Source organism: Carcharodon carcharias, chromosome 12, assembly GCF_017639515.1.
Source record: "Carcharodon carcharias isolate sCarCar2 chromosome 12, sCarCar2.pri, whole genome shotgun sequence".
In the NCBI taxonomy this organism is placed as follows: domain Eukaryota; kingdom Metazoa; phylum Chordata; class Chondrichthyes; order Lamniformes; family Lamnidae; genus Carcharodon; species Carcharodon carcharias.
In genome coordinates, this window is record NC_054478.1 from 48,830,293 (window position 1) to 48,848,287 (window position 17,995).

Sequence of the window (17,995 nt, forward strand, 5' to 3'; positions counted from 1 at the left end):
AGAGTGACAGGAAACTCGTTTGGAGAATAAACATTTGGTGGGCCAAATGGCCTCTTTCTATAAAGATTTGTAATGTGTGTAAAACCCATCACTTATATTAACCATGTCACTTTGCATCTTCTCTCCCATTTCTCCCTCCCTCTCCAAGTTCAACTCTTTCCTAAAACACGCTTCCTGATCCCTTGATTCCCAATCCACCCATTCCTCGATCTTCTTCCTGGACTCAACACCTGGCCATGTTGATAAAGACTTTCTCTGTATATGTTTTATTCTCACTGAATGGTGGAACAAGCTCAAGAAGTTATATAGCCTTAGACTGTGCTTATATCCTTCAACATGCCATTACCTCTAGCTGTGTGTTCTCTTCTCTAGCTTAAGCCCTGCTTTCAGTAAAGAGAACTCCATCCCAAAGTCACTGACCTCTGTGACACTTCATTGCAGAATCTACCATGGTGGAATTTGCCATCTTTTACTGTTTCACCTTATATGGTGGTTTACATTCCATAAAAAGAAATACAACTAGCATAGTAACACACAAGTGAGCCAGGTTATGCCAAGCTTCACAGAAATGGTTATCTGCCATATTATAAAAATCTTTTGTTATAATGTAGGAAACTGAGCAAAATTACTTGCCAGATATTTATTTCTAAAAGCAATAATAACTCAACAAATGCAGTGCGGGGTGGGGGGGGCTTTCACTTAAATGCAAAGCAGGTTGAAAGAAACAGGTCTTGTAGTGCAAAGGACACCTAATTCATAAGTTTTCAGTGCTCCAAGAAACTTTAAGAGAAAATTTTATTCATCCATGGGATGTGGGTATCAGCAGCAAGGACAATTATTGCCCATTCCCTAACTTCCCTTAAGAGGATGGTGAATACAACTGAGTGGCTTGGTAGGCCATTTCTGAGGATAACTAAGAGTCAACCTCTCCTGTGTGTCTGGAGTCACTTATAGACCAGGCTGGGTAAGCACAGCAGATTTCATTTTCTAAAAGGATACTAGTGAACGTGGTGAGTTTTTAATGACAGTTCAGTAGTTTCATGGTCATCATTACTGAAGAAACATTTTTTAAAAAATTCCAGATTTATTTAATTAATTGAGTTTAAATGCCCCAGATGCTGTTATTGGATTTGAACTCATGTTTCCAGATCGTTGGTCCAGGATTTTGGATTCATGTCCAGTAAAACTATTCTGGTAACATAACCACTATGCCACAGTATGTTTCAAATTATATAAAATGGTGTTCCATTTGCTATAACATTAGCAAAACTACATATAATTTATTGCATTCCCCAGAGAAAATGTGTTGAAATCAAAACTACCTGCACCTAATTGGAGTGCTTCATTTCTTAATACTTCAATTTTATAAATGAAGCCATTGGAGATGACCTGAGACCACTGGGGATCAGATATCAGATTTTTTAACCCTCTGCGCTTAAGTAAATGCTTCATTTTTCCTATAGTCCTCCACCCTATAATTATGTTTCAGAAAGAAAAACATAGGTAACTGACTGTATAATCGTGCACCAGTCATCATTCTTTAATAACAGAAGACAGATTTAAAATGGAAAAAGCAAAAGTCTTAATATCAGCACTCCTGAAAAGAAACTCGAGTTCCTTTAGCTTCTTTTTATGTTCATGTTCAAAAACTCGTCCCAGTCAAATGCCATCAGCACTGTTTAAAACAGAAATATTCAAAAGTTCAGAGATTCAACAAATACAAAATTTGTATTAATGATTTAATTCTTAAAAGGGACACTTTCTAATCTCCATGTAACAATAGCCTGCGCACTTTATTACAGTTGCGTTGAACAGTACTCAAGAAATCCAATACTCGCTCTTTTCAAATGCAGGTACAGTGTCTCAAAACTGGGACAGAGGCCATGCCAGATTTTAGATCTTGCTGGTTTTCGTAATGGGTGGTTTGGGCTGGGTCAGATCAGGCTGAGTTGGGTGAGGTCAGGGCTGCTTGGGCCACTCAAGAATGCGGAAAAAGACAGGCATGTGAAGCTGATAACTAGTTTGGTGTGCCACTGCGCTAATGCAGCATCTAGCCCAACAAGCTAAGAAGTTATTTTACTAATCTGATAAAATTAAAATTCATGGATGGTAGCTCATAATTATGTCTGATTTTCAGATTCAGACATCTCTGGTTTTCGGATAGCCAGACTTGAGCCGCTGTACCTGTAGTAGCAACCAACTATGACCAGAAAGTATTCTGAGCAATGCTGTGCATCTACTTTCACCATTTTATACACATTTACCCTGTAGTTGATGCTGTGTTTTTATTGCCACCACCTGCATCAGTTACGCTCATTATATGCCATCTGTTGGAGATTGTTTTTTCAAATATAAAATCATTAATTAAAAATGCCTTTCTATTTCTTTTGCATTAAAAATGATTAGGTGAATTACTAATACAGGATGATTGTTACAGGCATTTTAGGTGATGTGGATGGATAAGCCATGCTGGATTGCAGAATTGTATGGTCCTGTTGTGATTTAGATGGCGTTTATGGTGATGTTGGCAATGGCTATAGCTGAGTAAGAAATAGTGGTGATAATTGTAGACTAGAGAACTAAAAATCAGATTATTAATATTGAAAAATAATCTGTAAATGCTACTTAATTTCAGTAATTAATAAACAAACATGTGACCTGGAAGCCGTCAGTTGAATTCAAAGTGCAAAATATCTTTCATCAGGCGTCTATCACTTAATGTAATGTTAATTTTGCACTAAGGTTCACCGTCAATGTAGTTACCGTAATTATGAACGCATGAATTGGAATCTGTAGATTCAATAACCTCACAGAGGATCACAAATTTAAGTATCAATAACTATGGTAATATCAAGAAACGCTTAGAGTTAGAAGCTGCAAACCGATACACTCAACGCTACTTTCTACAAAGTTTTTAAAAAAAAACATATAAAACTGATTAAGCAAAAGTCTTTTCTAAGAGTTGCAAAAATATTTCCACATGGACTTTCTGAAAAGATACAGATATTTGAAGGGTTAACATATGAGCTGACCGAATAGTTGATCTCAACCAAGAGAGTGATTAAGGAGTTACAACTGGTCTTGGTGCTGCTGTCCTACTGGGAAAAGAAGGAGGGCCAGAATATCAGGAGAGGAGAGGATAAAGATCAACAAGTGTTATATTTGTCGTCAAGCACACTGATAACAGATCAATGAAAGCCATTTGCACAAGGTCGAAGAGGAAGTATATTTGACTGAACTGCTTCCTAATCTTTAAATGTATACAGACACAACTGAGGCCAAATGGCCTCAGCATGAGAGCCTCAAAATGCAGCACTCGAGGCATGCAGGCTCAATCACCATATTGAGTTCCCTGCCTATATGATGGTGGCAGCCCCAGCTAAACCAGACTTTTCATCAGGCTTGTTGCCCGAAGAGACGGCAAAGAGGGATGTAGGAGTACACAGCAAGGGAGTCATGATTGAGCAACCCCTGTGCAATTCCTGGTTAACAAAGAGTAATTGCTTGGACCACGTCTTCTAACTCATAATTTGTGCCTACACCACAGAACTTGATTAAGGGAAATGAGAAAAATAAAATGTCTTCACAATTTTTCTTTAAGCAAACTTAATATTTTGCCGTCTTTCCATTCAAAAATTTACCAAAATAAAACAGGTTTCTTTAATGGAGCTTGGGAACGCATACTTTTCACCAAAACCGATTGATGAAACTGAGGTATCTGTGATTATGGGTTGCACACAATGACATCATGCTGTCACTTCAGATGACCTCCACACAAAATTGCCACTCCCAAGATCCATGTAACCAACAGTACTAAAGCATAACACTTTGAAACAAGGAGGTGCTAAGTCACATTTAGTTATCATAGGGCACTTCAACTGAATATATTTCCACTCTGGAGAGGTGTTGACAGTACATTTCCCTTCATTAAGTTTTAAGCTGCAAATCTACACTTCTCTGTTTAAAATTAATTTCTCTCTTTTGAATTTTACGTTCTTGGGTCCAAAAAAGTACTCCCAGGCCTACTCCTACTCCTAATTCGTATGTTCATATAATGCACACCATATTTTTGCAGCAGATGTTATTTCTACTAACTGTTACATTATAAAAACTGTTTTCTGAATCAGTTTCCTATTTACACTGAAATGCAGAATTGTACGCTGTACTGCACAATTCAATCACCCTTTTAACTGAGATTCCCTTGCAAAACAGCAAGCAAATACGATTGAGGCTAAAGGCTTTTCACAAAGGAGACCTGGCCTTCAGTGCTGAATGATACAATTCAAGATGTTACATTCAATTCAGCCAAGAAGCAGCATTAACTTCCACACTACCAGGAATATTATCCTCTGAATTTTTGTTCCTTTGCATGTGATTCCTTTCCTTTTACCAAGCTAGAATTCAAATATTTTATGCAACACAAAGAACAAGAAAGGCACACAAATGGGGTTCAGTTTAAGCTCTAATGGCAGAAGTATTTTGGAAATCAATTAAAATGTGAACCTTTGACACACTATGGACAAGTATCCAACAGAAAAATATTTAATATTTTATCCCCTGAAAACAGTAACAAATCCCCATAACATAATTGGCAAATTACTGGTACACTGATGCTTGTTAAGATAAAACTTAACAGCTTTTTTGGATCAGGTGGTTCATCATCACACACAATTTCCAATCTAAGCTACTGAAAAATGAAAATTAAAAATAATTTCTCTCTGGCCTATTATAAAGTGCACAATCTTTCTCCATAGGCATAAACTTTCAAGATTAAACAAAACCAAATGGGAAAGATCTCAGCTCTCAGGAACAGATCTGCCTTCCAACTCCCATTCATGATTTGGAGATACAAGTTGATTTTAAACTTCTAAAGGTAGCCATGATCTTGAAACAAACTGGACTTCAAAAACATTTTGCCTACCATCCTATCAGGAAGATGGTCACCAGTTGGTCACTAGACAACTGACAAGCATCAGTATGAACCCTTGCGAGGCAAGCAGCAGGTACCAGGAGTTCCAAAAATCACACTGAGCAGCATGCTAGCCATGAAGAGCTACTGAGGTTTTAGTTGCATAAATACTTGTAGAAATCTGCAGCAATAGCAACTTGTGTTGTTGACAATTGTAATAATATAATTTGTCAGATGATTACACCTGTAATTGATAGTATGTTACAAGACATCCCAAAACGGAAACAATTATCTGTGTAAATAGTGGACAAATATTTCCCACTATTTCTACAATGTTGGTTTAGACAATGCTTACACTTTAACAACAGCCATAATTACACTAAATATTACAATCTCAAGAAGAAATTAACAGTCTGGGGTTGTTTCATGCTCTAAGAGCCTTGGTGGATGGAGTGCTACAGTTCTCAATAGGGCCTCTCAGGTAACAAAGGGAAAATGATCAAATCTTCATCATTAGCCCGGCATCCTGACCAGAAGTGATACCTCTCAGTTGAGTAGCCTACTAAAGCTTACTGGCTCAGCCACAGGTGAAGAATGGCCACTGGGGTACGGGATTATTACAAGTATACCATAACCAAAATGTTATGCTTATCAGGAAAGAGAAGACTGAGGGGTGACCTGAAATAAGTTTTTAAAATTACAAAAGCGTTTGATAGGCTAGAAATAGAGAAGACATTTTCAATTTTATGGCAGACCAAAACAAGAGCCTTTAAAATAGTCATTTATAAGTCCAATGGAGAAATTATGAGAAACTTCCTTCACCCAAAGAATGTGGAACTCACTACAAGGAGTAGTTGAGGCAAGCAGATGCACTTAAGGTGAAACTAGATAAATACACAAGGGAGAAAGGAAGAAGGTTAAACTGGGAGGGTCAGATGAAGAAGGGCGTAAGCAGCCTTTTACGGAGCATAAAAACCAGCATGGACCAGGTCGGCCGAATGCCCTGTTTCTGTGATGCACATTCTATGTTATTGGCACCCATGAAGCACATTCCAGCAGTCAACCCTTTCAGGAAAATGAAAGAGGAGAATCAATGGATGAGGGATAAAAAGTGTATAAAATATATAAATAGCAATTTAAATATTTCTACTCTTTTCTGTTTAATTCACTGAACTTGTCAGTTGGCTTGAATCAAAACTCTTTTTTGGCTGAGTCTATTTGCAAAATTGAACACAGAAATTTTGCTAAACAATTACTCATACACCAGATTTTAATTGATTTCCTACCTTGTAGAGTTTTCATTCTTTGAATGATCTGCATCCTCCAGACACCATGGGAGTAAAGCCTAGCTTGAGTGGTTCTGTGGAAAATCACCTGCCTAGCATGCACACAAAAAACGTTGTCACGATGTTGCAGATAGGCAATGCTGCAGTTGGTCTCCTACTCCCACTGTATACAGCCACAGGACCTGGTTGCTTCACCTGTACTGAATGCAATTGACTGCAAAGCCCATCTTTTTTCTCCTTCTCTTCCAATAAGCCTTGTTCCAATCAATCTGAGCTGATGGGGCAAGTTAAATGGTTCCTTTTGCATTACTTTGTTGTGGAGGTTAAGACTGCCTCCTTGTGGAAATGGCATGGGCGTTCATTAAATAGGCTGCAGCATGAATGAAATTGCTTACAGAATCAAATCCTTTGCGCAAGGTACTCTGTTACTCTTTAGTTGGTCTGGTTGAAATTAGGCAATTCAGTATTGCTGATCAGTGCTTCCTCCTTGGCAGGATCAATCATGTTTTATCTTTGGTTTAAGTAGAACATCTATACAGATTGAAGAAGTGCTCATTGCACTCACTGGAGCCGGAGAATTCCTGATGCCAAACAGTGTTCTATTTGGCAATGGTGCATGCCCAGAAATGTCTGACTTAGAGAGACCAGATACTTTAACATTGGTGGCTCCCATCTTAGAATGGCCACCTTTTTTTTGCTATTTTGGATTTAGTTCTCATATTTGGCACAAATGTTCTTTCACTGGTTAATTGGGACAATCGAAAAATAATGATACAGCAGCTTTTGACATGTTCTGATAACAAGTATCTAATGCATTGATTATGGCCATCAGCAGCTGTTGATGGGCAACAACAATAACTCACATTTATACAATGCCTTTAACAGAGGATGACATCCCAAGGTGCTTTACAGGAACATACTCTGACAAAATATGATATTGAACCAGAGGGCTTGGTTAAATAAGTAAATTTGAAAGATCTGGCAAAAGGAGAAAGATGCAGAAACAGGACCTAGACAAATGAAGGCATAGTTTTGAAAGAGAACAGGGATGCACAAGAGGCCAGAATTGAAAGTGTGGAGTTCTGGAAGGTTTATAGGGCTGGGAGAAGTTGCAGAGATAAGAAAGCGGCGGGGGTGGGGGCATGGAGGGATTTGAAAGCAACAGTGAGAATTTTTAAATTGAGGCATTGATGCACTGGAAGCAAATGTAGGTCAATGAGTACAGGGATTATGGCAGACCTGTATGTGGCGTAGATGAGCAGGCAGATAACAGTTTGGGATGAGCTTAAGTTTATGGAGGGTGGAATAGGGGAGGAGGGTGATAAGAGCATTGGAGGTAATAAAAGCATTGATAAGGATTTCAAAACCAGGTAAGCTGAGGGAGAGGTGAAAATGGGAAATATTATGGGGGTGCAATTAGGTGGTCTTGGTGATAGAGAAGATATGGGGGTCACAAACTCAGATTAAGGTCAAAGATAATGTTGAAACAGTTTATTTCAGCCTGAGGCAGTAGTCAGAGAAGGGATGGAATTGGTGGTGAGGGAATAGAGTTTGTTGTTGGGATCAAAGATAATGGAGGAATGTGTAATTGGAGAAAATTGCACTTCATCCAGAAGTGAACATCAGACAAGCATTCTGACAACACATGCAGTGGAGGATATGACAAGATGGTGAGGTAGAGCTGGGTGTTGTCAGTATACACATGATGCTAAATGTCATGTCTCTCTGGCTGATGTCACCAAGGACCAACATAGAGATGAGAAATAAGGTGGGACCAATGATAAACCCTTGAGGGACATTGGAAGTGATGTCGTGGGGACAAGAAGAACAGTTATTGCAGAAAATTCTCTGGCTATGAGTGGATAGGTTAAGAATGGCATCAAGGTGAGTACAGTATCACTTAGATGGACAAAGGAGGAAAGGCTTTGGGAGAGGATTGTGTGGTCAACCATATCAAAAGCTGCAGAGAAGGCGAGAGAGATGCAGAAGAATAGTGTATCATAGTCACGGGGAATGTCATTTGTGAATGTCGTTAAGGCTATTTTGATGTTGTGGCATATAAATTGTGGGAAGAAAATCAAGCGATCAGGAGGTGGATATCAGAGACAAGGTGAACTTGTTGAAGGCATGAGAGGAGTCAATAGAGGCAGATGGTCCATATCCAGAAGCTCCGTGCATTCGTAGGAAATGATGTGGAAAAGGACGAGGGAGAGGGTTTTAAGAAATGGCTTGCGGTGGAGAAAAGAAGCAATGAGTTTTATTTGTTTTCTAGGATGTTCCTGGGGGAAGGCAAGGAGACATGACTGAAGGGCCCAGAGGATAAAAAGGCCCAGAAGGAAGAGAGATATAGTGGGCTACGATCAGAAGCAACAGCCAAAATGGGCACAGGAGAAAGTAAACAGACTTGGAAAAAATTCAGACAGACACGTCATAGTTTTAAGCAGTGAATAAGTAAGAGGCAATGGGCTGAATTTTCCTAATCCCATAAAAATGGGGTTGGGGGAAAACTAGAAACTTTCACGTCAGGATGGCTCCCCAGCAGAATCCTGCCTCCAAGCAATCTTGCTGGAGGTAGGGTCTGACTGGCAACAGCTATCTGCCTTGCAGCAGCAGGTGGTTAATTATGCTCACTTTAGTCCCCACTTGGGGTCAAATTGATGACAACATACAAGAAACCCCTGCCCCTGCTGGGTGACACTCAGCGAGGTCTCCTTGAAATCCCACTTTTAGAGCCCTGGGTGCCAAAGGCCTGCAGCTGTGACAGTGGGCCATCCTGTGGAGTGCTACCCCTCCACCTGACGGCTTGCAGCTGTGGCCACACTTCTAATTCTTCAGAGGGTTCCTCCATCTTGAGGGCCCTTTTACTGGGCCTGCTGGAGGCAACTTCTTAATTGGCCACCTCCGGGAACATTGTGACCGACGTCTGCCACAGCCACTTCCAGGCTCCCAACCTGGAATTGAGCCCAATGTTGGGAGTTTCCAAGGTTAAATTGGGATGAAGTACATTTCGCTCAGCATTCAAAGCTTTTTGCAAAGATTAGTGTAGACATAGTGTCAATGGAGAAGCGAGGGCACAATCTCTATCCTGAGCTCTGTTTGTCTTTGGTTTGTTGGTTTAAGTTCTGTATGCTTTATAATTTTTTAAAAAATGGCTGTATAGAGAAAATAGGGTTGGTCAAGGGTTGTTGCCACATGTCCTGAATACAGTATCACTCAGCACACTAAAGGCCTGTGAAACAATTAAAGAATTCTTATGTTATTTGTCTGTCCTACTGGGGATGAGTGTTTTTGTTGATGTCCATAATGGACTGTCTGTTGGCTCACAAAAACTGATACCAATGCTTAATTTTCCAGGAAAATCTTTGAAAAAGCAGCAGACTAGCATTTTGGCAATAAAGTACAAAGTTTTATAACTGCAAAGACCACCTAGTATAAACTAACGTTAAAGAGAAACTGGAATCTTACTCAACTCCTCAATTAAAAACGTGCAATTGAAGCAAAAGAGAACACACCTTTTTAGTTGTGGGAAAATAAACTGGTTCAGTGGTCTGGAAGTGTTATGGCTTTATACGACACAGGAGTAGAAGACTGCACCTGGCATCATCTCCAATCTCATCCCAACTTTCTTTTCACTGCATGCTAAGTGTGTGGTGTTCCCAGGACTAATGTTATGCTTTATTCACAGTTTGGCAAACTATTAATGATGAACTATTCTTTTTAAAACATCAAAAACTTATACAGATTAACTGAAGTGTGGCTGAGGATACTTGAAAGTTTTGACTGCGACCTCTCCAAGAAAATGCACTGTATAGCCAAGAACAGTAGGACAAACATGAACAAAAGCAACAAAATAGGACAGGATTTAAATTGCACTTTGCTTGAGCCCAGGAAATTCTTAAAAGATGCTTCAGTGAATTATAAAGTGCAAGCCAGAGCAATGAAAGAGCCAAAAGGATTGACTTCACCTGTGTTTCTAATAGCTTATGACCAGAAAGTGAAAAACAAGTGGTTTCATATCTGCCAGGTAGACCAAAGAGAGTAAGGGAAGTCTTTGGTAAAATTTGGACAAGTGCCTTTAAAAGTGCAATGTTAACAGCAGAAGCACAAACCTTGTGTTCCTGTCAAACTCAACAGTACATCAAGGCCCAAAAAGTGTCTTTGTGATTTACTTGTAAAAGCCAGGTCAGGTCTGTAAGTGTGTTTTATTCTATTTTTTAAATGAGTTTGTGAAATAGAGAAAATTCTTTTGGATAGCTTCGATATTCAGATATAGCAAGGTGCGACTTAACACTTAAATTAAGTAGAGAAAAGTTAGAGACCAAGATAGATTGAGGATCAAACTACACAACGGTAGTCAGAGGCTCAGGTAAAGGTTAACAGAAAAATAAGTGAATAAAAGCTTAGAGAACTCAGTTCAGAGAGAGACAATGTGGCATTGACTGTCAATTTCATTATATAAGTTCTCAAGAACTACAGTGTAATCATACATCATCTTGGTACGAACAAGAAGACAGCACCTGATAACAATAAACAACTGGAACAGTGTAGGAGATGATTCTACCCAGCATGCAAGCACTGCAAGGAGGGTGCAAACACTTTTACTAATGTCTTGAACTTAAATATGGAAACCATCTGATAAAATTATACACCTATAAGAGGCTACATGCAGTGTAATCTTAAAACTGCTGTTCTGAAACCGAGTTACCTATGTTACACTAAACCGAATTCAGTTAAGGATGGACAGCTGCAATGCTGACTATATTACAGCATCTGAAGTTCAATTTAGCCACTGCGGTACTGCTGTATTTTTGAAACCAAGCTGCTGAACTATTAATGGTGATTATTCTGATAACCACACTAGATTTGCTTGTTTACAGTTCAGTTTGGAAACATTGTTAGAGATACAGATTTGTATCACCATTCCTTGCATGACCACTGGCAATGTTGCAGTTTGTTCACATTGTTGCAGTTTTTTTTATTTAGTTGGTGACTGGGTGAACTTTATTAATATAATGAAGTGTATATGTCTAACTGATCTCCCATAGAACTGTATACTGGGAGCTAAGATCAAGTGCAATTTTCAGGTGAAAAGGTAGGCAGGATGGAGGGCTGTTGGTGGTGGTAAGGAGAAGTTTGTAGCAAGGCACACAGAAGTAATTCAGTTCCCATGTGAAAGTCATACATCTGTCCTTTTTTTATATTACCACGATACAAATTTGAATGTGTTACATTTATAACGTAACTGCCCAGGAAAGCCTATAATTACACTTTTTTGCCAGTGGAGATTATAAAAGATCATAAGAAATAGGAGTAGGCTATTCTGTCAATCAAGCCTGCTATGTCGTTCGATAAGATCAAGATCTGATTGTGGCCCTAACACCACTTTTGCTGCCTGTTCCCTTTAACTTCGAACTACTGTGTCGATCCCCTTATTTTTAAACTATGCTCCTTAGTTCTAGATTCCCCCACGAAAGGAAACATCTTCCAGGCATCTACCCCGTCAAGCCCCCTCATAATCTTATGAGACCACCTCTCATTCTTCTAAACTCCAATGAGTATAAGCCCAACTTGCTCAACCTTTCCTCATATGACAACCCCTTCATCTCAGGAATTAGCCTACTGAACCTTCTCTAAACTGCTTCCAACAAAAATGTATCCTTCCTTAAGTAATGAGACCAAAACTGCACACAGTACCCCAGTTGTCACCAATGCCCTCTACAGTTGTAGCAGGGTTTCCCCACTTTTACATCAACCTGCTTGCAATAAAGGCCAAGATCCCATTTGCTTTCATAATTACTTGAGGCACCCGCTTGCTAACTTTTTGTGATTCATGTACAAGAACACCCAGATCCCTCTGTAAAGCAGCATTCTGCAGTCTCTCTCTATTTAAATAATATTCTACATTTCTATTCTTCCTGCGAAAGTGGACAACCTCACACTTTCCTGCATCATACTTCATCTGCTAAATCTCTGCCTATTCAACTAACCTATGTTCCTTTGCAGGCCCTTTGTACCATGCTCAAAATTTGCTTTCCTGCCCATCTTTACGTCATCAGCAAATCTGGCTACTATACAGTCTTACAATATAGTCTGTCCCTTCATCTGAATCATTAATATAGGTCGTAAATAGTTGAGGCACCAGCATTAATCTCTGCGATGCTCCACTAATTACTGTTTGCGGATTTGAAAATGACCCAATTATCCTGATTCCCTGTTTCATGTTACTTAGCCAATCCTCTATCCATGATAATATATCACTCCCAACATGATCTTGTGAGCTAACCTTTTATGTGGTACCTTATCAAATGCCTTTCAGAAATCCAAATACACTAGATCTACTAGTTCCCATTTGTCCACTCCGCTTATTACATCCTCAAAGAACTCTAATAAATTTGTCACACATTATTTCCTTTTCATAAAACCATGTTGACTGCCTGATTGTCTTATATGACCATGTTGACTTTGCCCAATTGAATGTATTATGCATTTGAAAAAACAAAACACACACAGACACAGCATATAAAGAAAAGATGAATTCTGAAATATTCTATACATTCTATAGGCATAGTACATTTTCTAGTTAATTGCCCTTGTCTTGTAATTTTAGCAGGGGCTAGGAGCTTGAGTCCAAGACAGGCATTCATCATTCTTACATGATTTAAGTTCATAAGAAATACGAATAGGAGTTGGCCATTCAGCTTCTTGAGCCCGCTCCGCCATTAACTGAGATCATGACAGATCTTCTACTTAGCACCATTTTCCTGTACTATTCCCACACCCCTTGATGTTTTTAATACGTAGAAATCTATAGATTTCAGTCTTGAACATACTCAACAACTGAACCCCCATAGCCCTCGACACAGAATTCCAACAATTCACCACCCTCAGTGCAGAAATTCCTCCTTATCTCAGTCCTAATGGCCTGCCCCTTATTCTGAGACTATCCCCTGGGCTCTAGACCTTGAAGGCAAGGGAAACATCCTTGCTGCAACTACCCTGCCAAAACCTGTAAGAATTTTGTATGTTTGAATGAGATCACCTCTTATTCTTCTAAACGCCAAAGACTAAAGGCCCAGGCTATTTAATCTTTCCTCATTGGACAATCGCTCCATCCCAGGAATTAACTTAGTGAACCTTCGCTGCACTCCCTCTATGGCAAGAATATCTTTCCTTAGGTAGGGAAAGCAAAACTGCACACAATACTTCAGGTGCAGTCTCTATATAACTGCAATAAGACATTCTTAGTCTTATGCTTAAATCCTCTTGTAATAAAGGCCATCATACCATTTGCCTTCTAAATTGCTTGTGGTACCTACAAATCTACAGGTTAGCATTCAGTGACTCATGAACTAGGTCACCCAAGTCCCCTTGAAGTTCAACTCTTCCCAGCCTCTCACCACTTAAGAAAGACTCTGCATTTCTGTTTTTTCTACCGAAGTGGATAACCTCATTTCATCATTGTGTCCACATTGTATTCTACCTGCCAAATTTTTACCCACTGGCTTAAACTCTCCAATCTCCTTGAAGCGTCTTTGCATCCTCCACACAACTCACACTTCACCTAATTTTTATGTCATCTGGAAACTTGGAAACATTACATTTAATCCCCACATCTGAATCATTGATATAGATTGTGAATAGTTTGGAGCCCAAGCATTGATCCTTGCAGTACCCCACTAGTCGCATTTAAATGAAAATTCTGTGAAAACGTTCAATACTACTGAATTTAATTTATCAAACAAAGCAGCATAATTTGAGATACAAAATTCATTTGCTCACCTGCACACTGCTGGCTTGGTAGCTGTTGAGAGTTGCATGGGGAAGATGGCCGAGGAAACTGCATCTGGTCCGTTCCTGGAGGCTGCAGATAACCTACTGATGAACTTTGGAAAGAGACAACGCTTATTATGTGTCAAAACTATCTGGATCTGGGTCAGACTAGTCCACTTTGTGCTATTACAAAAGCAAATTAATCTCTTTTTGTTACACTCTGCTGGTCTTTTAATGTCCAATTTAATCTTTTACCATCCCTACCAGCTGCAATCTATTCTAACAGGAATAAAATGAAATATTCAGACAGACAGCATCTTGAAGCTAGAATTGTAGCCAACAAGACATGCCAATAGAGGTCTTGGGATTGACATAGCTGTGAAAAGCAGCTGGGGTAAAGTGAAAATAAGAGGCATCAAAACAACACAGCAACAGAAATGTGTCGGGACTTGTTGCTAAGAACTTATTTGAATACAAACTTGGTGATGCTAACAGACAATCCCAAAGCATGGCATTACATTGCAAATCTAAACGTTTATACAAATAGCAACATGAAAGTGATTCTATCCATTGTACAAACAATCAGAAATCAGACTAGTGAAATCATCTCACTGCACTTGGAAAGATTTGTCAAAGCTTTCAACTAACTCGGCAGGGGTATGGGAACCAAGAGAAAATATTAGAGAGGAATACCAGAGTGCACAAAATAATGGGAGGGATAGATAGCACTAGTATAGAGAATAGCAAATTAATAGGTGAAGTTGGGGTGAGGGCGAAAATCACGAAATCTGAATCAGATTTACTATGCATGTATGTGAATGCATGCAGTACAGTAAATAAGACTTGGGAGTTGCAGGTGCAGATTACCATGTGGAAATATGATGCTGTAGCGATAACAGAGACCTGGCTCAAGGAAGGGCAGAACTGATGTTAAATATTCCTGGGTGCAAGGTGTTCAGAAAAGATAGGAAAGGAAGGAAAGGAGGAGGGGTGGTGGTATTGGTTAAGGAGAGAATTGCAATGCTGGAGAAAGAGGATGTCCCAGAGGGTTCAAGGACAGAATCAATTTGGTTCAAGCTAAGGAACAAAAAAGGTACAATTACGTTGCTCAGGTAGTCTACAGATCGCCAACTAGTGAGAAGGATGTAGAACAATTCTGCAGTGAAATTGCAGAGATGCAAGCATTATAGAGTAGTTATAATAGGTGACTTTAACTACCTGAATGTAGACTGGGACAGTCACAGTGTAAAGGGTGCAGAAAGGCAAAAGTTCCTAGATTGTGTTCAGCAAAATTTTCTACAGCAGTACGTGTCCAATTCAAGAGAAGGCACACTGTTGGACCTGCTCCTTTGAAATGGGGTGGGCTAAGTAGATCAAGTGTCTTAGGAGGCAGTGATCATTGTATTGTACGTTTTAGAATGATGATAGAAAACGATGATAGGCAATCCAAAGTAAGAATAATTAACTGGACGAGAGCCGACTTCGATGGGGTAAGAAAGGAGCTAGCCAGATAGGCTGGAATGAAAGATTGATGGGCAAAACTGGAGCTGAACAATGGGCTACCTGCAAAAAAGAATTGGTTCGGGCAGTCAAGATATATTCCATCAAAAGGGAAAGGTGGGGCAAAAAACATCCAGAGTGCCCTGGTTGAAAAAAGGAGATAGAAATTAAAATAAAGAAGAAAAAGTGTGCTTATGACAGGTGTAAGGTAGAAAATACAATTGAGAACCAAGAGAAATATAGAAGGTTGAGAGGGGAGGTGAAAATACATATTAGAGAAGTGAAGAACGATTATGAGAAAAGACTGGCAGCCAACATAAAGGGGAATCCCAAAGTCTTCTATAGGCATATAAATAGTAAAAGGGAGGTATAAGGAGGAGTCGGGCCGATTAGGTACCTAAAAGGGAATTTACACATGGACGAAGGGGCTATAGCTGAGATATTAGATGAACACTTTTCATCCGTCTTTACCAAGGAGGTAGATGTTACCCAGGCCATGGCAACAGACGAAGAAGCTGTCACTCGAAGGGCTTAAAATTGATAAGGAAGAAGTGTTGAATAGACCGTTGGTAATTAAAAGTTGACAAGGCACCAGGACTGGACAAAATGCATCCAAGGATATTGGAAGAAGTTTTGAGTAAAAATGGCAGGGGCACTGGCCATAATTTTTCAGTCTTCCCCAGACTCAGGGGAGGTGCCAGAGGACTGGAGAATTGCAAACATGACGCTCTTGTTCGAAGAAGGTTGTAAGGATAAGCCCAGTAATTATAAACCAGTCAGTTCAACTGCAGTGGTGGGCAAGATTCTAGAAACAATTATTCTGGATAGAATTAGTAGTCACATGGAAAAATATGGGTTGATAAGGAAAAGGCAGCATGGATTTCCAAAGGGGAAATCGTGTTTAACTAACTTGGAGTTTTTTTTGAAGAGGTAACAGAAAAGGTCGATGAGGGTATTGCTGTGTACATGGATTTTCAAAAGGCATTTGATACAGTGCCACAGAACAGACTTGTGAGAAAAGTTATTGCTCATAGGATAAAAGGGACAGTAGCAATGTGGATACAAAATTGGCTGAAAAATAGGAAGCAGAGAATAATGGTCAATGGATATTTTTTGGGCTGGAGGAAGGTTTGTAGTGAGGTTCCCCAGGGGTTGGTATTGGGACCCTTGCTTTTCCTGATATATGTTAATGATTTAGATCTTGGTGTGCAGGGGAAAATTTCAAAGTCAAAATTTCAAATTTCAAAGATGATGCAAAGCTCGGGAGTGTTGTAACCTGTGAGGAGCATAGTATAGAACTTCAGAATGACACAGGCAAGCTGGTGGAGTGTGCAGATAGGTAGCAGATGAAGTTCAATGCCGAGAAGTGTGAGGTGATGCATTTTGGTAGGAAAAACATGGACAGACAATATAAAATAAGGGGTGAAATTTTGAAGGGGGCGTATAAACAGAAAGACCTAGGTGTATATGTGCATAGATTATTGAAGGTGGCAGGACAGGTGGACAGAGCATTAATAAAGCATATAGTAATCCTGGGCTTTATTAATAGGGGTACAGAGTACAAGAGCAAGGAGATTATGCTGAATTTATACAAGACACTTGTCAGACCTCAGCTGAAGTATTCTGTACAGTTCTGGGCAGCACATTATAGGAAGGATATGAATACATTAGAGAGAGTGCAGAAGAGGTTTACAAGAATGGTTCAAGGGATGAGAAATTTCAGTTACGAGATAGATTGGAAAGGTTGGGACTGTTCTCTTTGGAGAGAAAGAGGCTGAGAGGAGATTTGATAGAGATGTTCAAACTCGTAAGGAGGCTGGACAGAGAAGGTAGGGAGAAGCTGTTACTGCTTGTAAAGGCATCAAGAACGAGAGGGCACAGATTTCTAAGTGATTTGCAAAAGAAGCAACTGTGACTTGAGAAAACAAAGTCTTCACACGACAAGTAGTTTGGGTCTGCATTGCCTGAAATTGTGGTGGTGGCAGGTTCAATCGAGGAATTAAGGAGGGCATTTGATGATTATCTCAACAGAGAGTATGGGGAAAAGGCAGGGCAAAGCACTAGGTCATAATGCTCATTTGGAGAGCTGATGCAGACATGATGGGCCAAATGGCTTCTTTCTGTGCCTTTAAAATACTGTGACTCTGCGAAGTAAGGATGTGGGACTTGGGAGTTCTAATAGGAAGTTTTAATAACAGTGATTTAAAGTTCAGAAACACCTTGCTCAAAACCAACTTTCAATTTATGGAAAAACATGAGGGACAAAATAAGGCATTATCCAAGTTCTAATAAGTTGGAACACAACATTTTTTTCTCCTTTTTCCCCATTTTATCTGTAATTGGAAGAAATAGCAGCAATTTGGACTCACACTGGAAGGTCCTTTCTCCACCTATCAACAGGCTTGAAATAATCACTGGCATATAAACCCTTAGTAAATTATAATGAAAGCAGTGGAACCAGTAGGCATAATACTTAAATTTGGTACTCATGCATTCAATGGAGAGGTTATCAATCCAAATTCTAAATAGA

The 17,995-nt window shown here is 39.5% G+C and overlaps 1 protein-coding gene across 22 annotated transcripts in view; it reads right to left on the minus strand.

Moving 5' to 3' along the window:
- The window catches only part of LOC121284774 (R3H domain-containing protein 1-like), a 131,243-nt gene that overhangs the window by 33,853 nt on the left and 79,395 nt on the right, over window positions 1–17,995 (minus strand). For 21 of the 22 annotated variants that reach the window (XR_005944539.1, XR_005944538.1, XM_041200383.1 and 18 more), the window contains one exon: window positions 13,975–14,078. Coding sequence is in view for 20 of the 22 variants with exons in the window: in XM_041200383.1 (XP_041056317.1) it covers window positions 13,975–14,078 (104 nt within the window). In the remaining 2 variants the exon portion in view is untranslated. Of the gene's footprint in view, window positions 1–1,516; window positions 1,676–13,974; window positions 14,079–17,995 lie in introns of those variants that run through there. The other variant, XM_041200400.1, reaches the window with a different exon arrangement.